Source organism: Syngnathus typhle, linkage group LG10 (genome assembly GCF_033458585.1).
Source record: "Syngnathus typhle isolate RoL2023-S1 ecotype Sweden linkage group LG10, RoL_Styp_1.0, whole genome shotgun sequence".
NCBI classification, from domain to species: domain Eukaryota; kingdom Metazoa; phylum Chordata; class Actinopteri; order Syngnathiformes; family Syngnathidae; genus Syngnathus; species Syngnathus typhle.
In genome coordinates, this window is record NC_083747.1 from 1643419 (window position 1) to 1652424 (window position 9006).

The window sequence follows — 9006 nt, forward strand, 5'->3', positions numbered from 1 at the left end:
ATTGATGTCTTTTTTTAAAGAGACGGACATTTATGGAGTAATGCTATTTTCACACATGCATTTTTTTGGGGGGGGGGGTCAAATGACTTGTTTTGAATGCATATAACACAACCCAAGCATTTTTTGCGAATACTATGACGGAAAAAAGCGGAGAAAGTGCAGGAGACGAAGTCAACTACAATAAAACATGCACGATAAAGTGAGATTATGCATGATGTGGAAGAAAGAAAAGCGCTGAGGACCAGTGCTGCCCCCTACAGGCAGCCTCTAAAACGGTGTGCGTGTGTGTGTTGTAACATGCGTGTACGCGTGCGTGAGCTTTCCTCGGGAAGAAAGGGACTTCCTGTGACAGCGCGTGTGACTCAACGCTTCCCTAACACACACACACACACACACTAGTTGCTCATCTTTTTGAAGAGGACTTGAAAACACGCACACAAAGTAAAATAAAATAAAATAATCAAATAAAAACTAGCAATTGTAAACTAATGACATAAAATCAACAAGATAATATACCACAATAAATAATAAATAAAACAATGGAAAACTAAAAAAGACATGCTAGCAAATAATAAATGAATAAATTACAATAAAAAATGACAGAAATTAAAAAATCAGGAATAAAATAATAAAAAGGGCGGACTGATGCAGTAAATTAGAAAAAACAGAAATTAAACGTGAAACAATCACTTCAATTAAAACCCCCAAATCACTACTTTACATAAAAAGCAAGGACGGATTAATAAAAAATTAAATAAAAAATAAACTCTTCTAAAATTGCATTTAACATCTTCCTCGCAAACAACTCATTTACATGTTGACATGTTTTGTGGACCAGGGGGCGTGACCTAAAATAGAGGGGGGCGCGGCCCAATCTCTAAGGGGCGTGGTCAGGCCTCTGAGGAGGCGTGGCCCCGCTCCAGCGAGCCGGCCCTCTTCGCAACATAGCAGGAGTCTGTCGCCTTGTCTCGCACACTCCAAGGCGGCGCGCCGACGGCAACACACACACGCGTGCACAAACGCACGCACGCGAGGACGAGCGCGGAGTACCACAGCCACGAGAGGACGGCGTGCACCTGTCCCCCCCACGCCACACACTCGCACGGACTGAGAGGCCCGGACCAGACGTCCTTATGTGTGGATGGGACCAAAACCATATGGTGAATACTTTTAGCGCTTTTTAATGGTTGGACTTTTGCGCATGTTTTATTCTTGGCGTGGAGCAAAATGTGCAAAAATAAGAATAAGTTTAAGAATTGAATTGGACTTTGGGGGATTGTTTGAAAAGTGCGTTTTGGTTTTGGATGTTTAGGCAGAAGTCTACTTGAGAGTTTTTAAGGCTTGAATTGGATTTTAATTTTTTTTTTGACAAGAAATGTGTGTTCACTGCTGAGGAAATTGGGAATTCACAAATGAATATTTAGTGTTTGGATGTTTAAAGGGAAACATGCTTTAAAGGTTTATATGAATTATGAGTTATGGACAAGCGTAAAGTGTCAAATTGTAATACTACATGGAGGAAGAAAAAGTGAATTAAATGTGTTTTTTTGCTTAAAAATGCCTTTTAAGCTTGCATTTGACTTTTCCCTCATTTAAAATTCAAGCGGTAATTTATTATTTGTAGACAAGAAAAATGTATAAAGCTGTAAAAGTACACAAAATTAGATTCAGGAGGCCTAAAAAGTTTTGTCTTATTTTACGCTTTGTGTCAGCTTAACTAAATTTGTGTGAACTGCTGAGAAAATACACAATAAGGGCAAGAAAAAAATGAATATTTAGTTTCAAGACTTTATTGTGACTTTATGCTGTGTTTACAAGTCCTTTTATTCACAGAGTGTACTTGAGAATTTTTTTGAAGTTCAACAGTGGCAATTGTGCACTGCTTACTTTTGGCTTCGAACAAAATGAACAAGAAAAGGTTTGCTTTTTAATCTTTAAAATGGACTTTTGAATAAACAACTAATGCATTATTGAGGACTGCTGAAATGGAGAATTGTGTGAATTTGTTACAATGTTTTAAAAGAGCTCAAAATTCCAGGGAAATGGCCTAATTTAGTATTTTGAAATTTGGAATTCAGCCGCCTAATATTTTACGAAATCCTTTGTGTAGGATTTCGTGCAAAGACAAAAGTGTGCACTCTGACTGACACAAAGACAAAAATAGGAAGTAAAAAAAAAAAAGGAAACTTTCGTGTGATTAAGGTTTGAATTTGAATGTTTTTATGTCGAGCCACTTCAAATAGAGCAGCTTGATTCGTTTTAGCATCCCATTATGTCATTAGACTTTTTCCACGCACGCAAGAATGAATTCAGAACTCATTCGTAAATTGACTTTAAAATAACCGTGTAATATTTTCTATTAAACTTGGTATATTGTAATGCTGTGCTGTATGCATTTTAACTTCATAATGACATTTTGACATTCAAATGGAGTTTTTCTTATTTTGCTTTTTTGCATCTTGGGCTGATGCAATATGAGTTAAAAACAACTCAAAGTCATATTTTGTTTGATATTTGTTCCCCATTTCGAGTGCTTTGAGAAAAACGAGGTAAAACGCAGATTGACTTGTATTTCGTTCCTGAGTGTTGTTTGTGCTCCCACCGCCGCTACTGAATTGCCGGCCTTCCAAATTTAGTCAGACTCCGTCAGAGGCACTTCCTTTGCTCTTGACTTCCTTACTTCCTCCGTCTTCTTCACGTGTCTGACTCACTTGAAAGTCATCGACTGCATTGTCGTCATCGGCCCGAAAAAATCATCACTCATTGTTATGTCTTTCAAAGAGAACTACAGATGTATTTATTTTTATTTATTCTTAAAACGGACAATTTGTTGCTATTCGTCATAGTCAAACTAAACCTTGTGCATTTCTCAGGCGACCTCTCAAAGCTCGGCCATGTTGACCAGTGAGGAGGTGCACACCATGGAGCAGGACGACGCTCACCACGCCGCCAAGATGGCCTCAGACGGCGTCCAGCCAGACACGGACATGGACACGGCAAATACAACAGACCAGGCCGACATGACTCGCTGGACCGAGGCCGAGTTTGAGGAGAAGTGCACGTACATTGTCAAGGATACCATGTGGGAGGCGGGGCCGGAGGCGGACCCTCACGCCGCGAAAAGTACTAGCGTCAGGGCACAAGCCTCGTTGCCCCGGAACCTCATGTTCAAACACACAGCGGACGGAAAAGAGGTAAGACACGAGCGCACACATATTAGCTAACGTAAAGCAGCCTTCCGAAGTAGCGCTAGCTAATAAAAAAGAAGCATGAATGGAAGGAGTCAGGCTAGCTACAATACTTCCTTCCGCCAATAGAGGGAGCCGATCAATCCTCAACCAATCCTTCACACTCATTCACAAGACTTTTTTGCCAATAACAGAAGTTATCTCGATTGCATAAATCGACACCCCCCTTGCAGTCAAAAAGTGTGACGGTATGGATTATTTCATCAGGGTGTTTGTTATCCGCAGGAAGCTGAGAAGTGATAGCAAACAAGAAGGGAAAGTCCGGCGGATTGGAATGATTGCGTTAAAACCGTCATGACCGTGGCGAATAGATATCCAGGCTAATAGTCAAATTGTAATCGATTTCATGACATTGAAGAACAGACTTGTTTTGTTTCCTTTTATTTGCCCACTCGACTAAAAAGTACTTTGGCTTCGTGTGCAGGTTGTAGGCGTGTGCAGCCGAGAGTACATCCCCAAGGGGACCCGCTTCGGACCCTTGGTAGGGCAAATCTACACAAACGACAGCGTGCCCAAGGACGCCAACCGCAAGTACTTCTGGCGGGTGAGTGCATGTGTGCGAAGGGACTCTGGGGGGGGACCACTTCCTGTGACATCAGCGCCTTTGTCACCGGAAGTGTAAGTAACTCCGGCTCGTGTGAGAAAGCGAGAGGGGGAAGAAGTGATGTCACAGGAAGCTTCCCGTAAGTCCGCAACAGTGATGGGCTGACCCACTTTGTCACGTCCAGGAAGTAACCCCCCCCTCCATCCCGCTCTTCGTGTGTCATGATGCTAAGCGTGTTGGTACTTCCACCATTTTGTGGACAACACAGTAAAAGCGGTCATTAAATGTAAATGTTTGCCGATATTTGTAGTTTGACCTCAAATAAAGTACTAGAAAAGTTTTTTTTAGCAACTGTAGTGAACACAAAGCTAATCACGTCTTTTTGTTTCTGCCTTCAGATATACGCCGATGGCGACTTCCACCATTTCGTGGACGGGCTCGACGAGTCTCGCTCCAATTGGATGCGCTACGTCAACCCGGCCCACTCGGCGGCCGAGCAGAATGTGGCGGCTTGCCAGAACGGCCTGGACGTTTATTTCTACACTGTCAGGCCCGTGCCGGCCGGCGCAGAGCTCCTGGTGTGGTACTGCCTCGACTACGCTCGTAGACTACACTACCCGCCATCCGGGGAACTCATGATGCAGAAGCTCAGTAAGTAAAGTAGCGCGTGATTGGCTCACAACTTTAAGATACACGCACAGCCTTCGCTAGCAGCTTTAGCTGATATTGACCTACCTTAATGTAGCATTAGCGATTATAAACTGGCAGGAAAGAAAAAACATCAACATAAAAACAGCATAAGATAGTCTAAGCTATTAAAAAGCAGCATTTTGGGGCAGGTTAATGACCCCAAAGTAGCCATTTGTCACACACTCACACATATGTACAAGTGTGTGATGGCACTTTCTCCTCTTAGCGTCTTTGTAGTGTTAGTACTTAAACACACCATCCAGCTTTGTGTGTGTGTGTGTCACTTAAAAAGAACAGAAGGGAGCCCCCCCCCCAAGGCCCCCATTGCGCCCTCCCCACCTTTCCCCTTCTCTTGAACTTCCTGTCTGAGCTGCTGACAGATTGAAATCTCCAAGATGGCGGCCATGTTTGTTTAGGTTTGTGAGGAGGATGAGGAGGAAGGCTAACTGATAACCTCCATGTTTACTCACCGACGCCTTACTACTCATTCACTCACTCGTGTGTGTGTGTGTGTGTGTGTTGGTGGGGGTAACACACACATTGTATCACACATAATAGATGGCGGCCATTTAGCAGAGAGATGACATGTCTTAGCTTTTAAGAGTTTGGGCTGCTAATCCTTGCTTTCATCTCACCAGAATGTGTGTGACAGAGAGAGAGAGCAGCCTTAGCTAATATAAAGAAAGCATCAGTAAAAGCAGTGTTCACTAACAAAGTGCTAGCGCATATACGGCAGCGTTAAAGCAACGTTAGCCAAAACAGCAGTAAAACAGCATTGCGGTGTAAAACCAGTGTTAGCTAACGTCGAGCGGTTTTAGCTTGTACAAAGCTAATAAAGTTAAGCAGTAACGCTAATACAAAGTGGCGCTAAAGTGTTTTTTGTCTGCCCGCACCTTAGTGTGTTTACCTCATTCACTGGTAACAAAATGTGTAACACATACACACGCACATATACACCCCTAACTTCCTGTCCGGATCCTCACCTCGTCCGTCAAGCGCGTGTCACTTTGAGAACGCTAATGCACGTTTATCTCCCCAAAAGTAAACATCCGTCAAGACCTCTATTGATTTGACTTTTCCTGTCCTTGCAGAGCAGTCACTGTTGGAGGTGAAGCAGCATCAGGCGTCGGACCCCTCGCCTTCGCCCACCGTCACCCCTCAGCCCCCCAGGCGAGAGCACAGTGTCCTTTCCATACTACGGGACGTCCCCAAAAGAGAGCCCAGCTGCCCACGCCCACGATGCGCCTACAGCCCAGAGCGTCCCTTGTACCCGCGCGCCCTCTACCCAGCCCTTAGGGGGCACCCGGAGGACTTCCTCAAGGTGGGCACTCTGGGTTACCCCCGTTCCCCCGGCGACCAATCGTCAGCCACGCCCAGCCCGTCGGCGAGGAGCAGCCCGGAGAGCAGCCCCCAGGGAAGCCCGTCTGCACCCTTCTACCCGGGGGGACTCGGGTCATACCACAACTACTCGCCGTTACCCGCCGCTCCGCTATCGCCTTTCTACCCCCCAGGGGCGTCCTACTCTCGCTACCTCCTGCCACATCACTACCCAATACCCGGGGGCGGCGTCTACCCCAGGATATACCCGCTTTATCTGCCGCCCCATGTTCCGCTCCTGCCCTCGGACGCAGCCGGGCGTCGCTTTGTGATGTCTGAGGCCGGCCACCCCCCACGGGACTTCATCCTACCAGCGCCCACTAGCGCCTTCTCAGCCACCGCATCCCTTAAGGACAAGGCAGCTGTGCACCGTCCTTACGCCGGGCACCACTCCCCGTCCAGCGGATCCCCCACCGCAGGGGTACCCGGCGAACGGTCCCCCGTCAAGATGTGCGACTCAGATGAGGAAGCAGTGAACCTGGTGAAGATGAAGCGGGGTGTCGGCTCCGCCGGCTACAAGGCCTTGCCCTACCCACTCCAGAAGCACAACGGGAAGATCAAATATGAATGCAACGTCTGTACCAAGACCTTTGGACAGCTTTCCAATCTCAAGGTAAGGACCCCAATGACTCTCAGGATGGTCACTATTCTCAGAAAGGATTATCTGACCACCGCTTTACTTTGGCGCAGGTCCATCTCCGCGTCCACAGCGGCGAGCGACCGTTCAAGTGTCAGACATGCAACAAGGGCTTCACGCAGCTGGCCCACCTGCAGAAACACTACCTGGTCCACACAGGAGAGAAGCCGCACGAGTGCCAGGTGAGGCTTTCGGCAGCGTTTGGGGGTGAGGGCGAGCCTTATATCAGGGGGGCTTATATGGGTTTGTGTGTCAGGTGTGCCACAAGCGCTTCAGCAGCACCAGCAACCTGAAGACACACCTGCGCCTTCACTCGGGCGAGAAGCCGTACCACTGCAAGCTGTGTCCGGCCAAGTTCACGCAGTTTGTGCACCTCAAGCTCCACAAGCGCCTGCATTCCCGTGAGCGCCCACACAAGTGCCCGCAGTGCCACCGTCACTACATCCACCTGTGCAGCCTGCGCCTCCACCTCAAGGGCTACTGCCCAGTCGACGCCCCCCACCCCGCCGCCGCAGACGAGGTCCAACGCGCCAACGAGGAAATCGAACGCTTCGATATGAGCGAGCACGCCGAGCAACTGGAGAGGCTCCGAGGCGGAGCCGAGTTGGACGCCATCCTAGAGAAGCAGGTTCTGGGAACGGCGTGGCGCCAGACCTCGGTTATTAAGGTGCGGTGCGAACTTGCCGTCAAGCAGGAGGCGGACCCTTGAGGGAGGGAGGGAGGGTGGAAGGGGTACCGACTTCAGGGACTTGCTACTCAGGGCTCAAATTTGACAATCACCCTACTAAGGTCCCCATTTCCACACTTTAATTTATTAGCTGGTGATGATGTTTCCAGAACATTCTTCAGGGTTTACAAGAATGATTCCACAATCTGACTGTGTCCCTTTACTACTTAATCGAAACGACAGGAAGAAAGGGCGAGTGTGTGCGTCGCAACAGTTACCTCAGAGTGCATGTGAACGTGTGTGTGTGTCAAGGGAAAGGCTGAAGACAAAACCTTTTTTTCTATTTATTTACTCTTCGGCTACTTGAAGAAGAAGAAGAAACGGAAGTGGAGCGCAGCTTGGCAACATGTAGCACCTGTTTTGTCATTTTGTTTTGTTTGTGTTTTTTGATAACGATGACACTGTCAGGGATGTGGATGTGACTCTCCAAACCAAAGTTGACTGCATGGACCTCCGGAAAGCAAAAAGCAGGAAGAATGTGAAGAAGGGACTTGGATTTTATTTTATTTATTGTATTCTTCATATGAATCTTAGGGTATTTCATTGGACTTATTTTACTTGTCAGGACATTTTCAGTAAGACGGACGGGACACTCGGAACCAAAGTTGACCAGACTTCCAAACACAAGACGTCCTTTCACGTTGTGTTGCTTTTAAGTTTTATGTTTGTCATGGGTTGTTTCCATTTCATATTTGTAATATTCACATTTCACTTCAATTTTACCTTACAAAAATGTTTTTTAAATTGAATGAATACGGTCTGTGACACTCCAAACCAAAGTTGACGGGACTCCCAAACTGCAGAACTATAAGAAGGGATTTTTTAAAAATGAATTTCATTTTAAAAAATTTAATACTAACTCTTAATTTTATTTTTGTTTTCAAAATTTGGTTTGGCTATTTTCTAGCAATTCTATTTTAATTTTCACATTTGTTCATTTTGAGTTTTATCGTGTTCTTTTTGTTTTTTTCTTTGTATTTTTCAATTATTTAGTTTTTTTGTCTCCAAATTCTAAATTTTTAAAATCTTAGTGAAATTTTGTTCTAAATGTGATTTTTTTTTTCATTTTACTTTTCAAGATGAATACAAAATGTATTTTTCTCGTTTATTTGAAATTCTCATTTTGGTTCACGTTTTTTTTTTTGTTGAAAGAAATCAATATTTTTATTGTATTCTTAATACACCACTGTCCGTATGTGACACTCCAAACCAAAGTTGACAGGACTTCCAAACTGCAAACGCCTAAAGCGGGAAGAATGTGAAGAAGAAATCAAGGGACTTTTCGTTGTTTAATCCTGGCCCCTCCCTCAAGCACATTTCTTATGCACTGGCCCCGCCCACTTTCTCATCTTCCTCTTGACCAAAAAGTGTCTCGTCTGTTCTTCGTGAGCTTTAACTCCACAAACTCAGTGTGCGCGTGTGTGTGTGTGTGTCTCTGTGTTTACATGCTGGTTGGTTTACAGATTGTTTTATTTATGTGCAAAAATGTCCAAATGTGTAAATTATGATGAGAATTATTATAAATGTTCACTGCTTTTAATCCAAACCCTGGCATGTTGTTATTGACGTCTACAAGAAGAAAAGGAAAAAAAAAAGGTACACAGCAGAATTTCTCCCTGAGAAATTTGAATAAACACATTTATATCTATTTTTTCAATTGTAGTTTTATTAGCCAAATTATACATTTTCCACAGTGGGCGGATTACTCTCAATATATGTATATAATATAATAATAATATATATATTTAGACATTTTTATGAGCTGCAGGTTAGTTGGACTTTT

General features: G+C 44.9%; 1 protein-coding gene across 1 annotated transcript; it reads left to right on the plus strand.

The window, feature by feature from the left end:
- The first annotated feature begins 936 nt into the window (after positions 1-936).
- On the plus strand, positions 937-8769 carry prdm1a (PR domain containing 1a, with ZNF domain). The gene is made up of 7 exons (XM_061289798.1): positions 937-1160; positions 2874-3194; positions 3673-3792; positions 4191-4443; positions 5574-6472; positions 6550-6678; positions 6753-8769. Exons 1-7 carry the CDS (start codon positions 1134-1136, stop codon positions 7203-7205), a joined length of 2202 nt encoding a protein of 733 aa, XP_061145782.1. The 5' UTR covers positions 937-1133; the 3' UTR covers positions 7206-8769.
- The last annotated feature ends 237 nt before the right edge of the window (positions 8770-9006 follow it).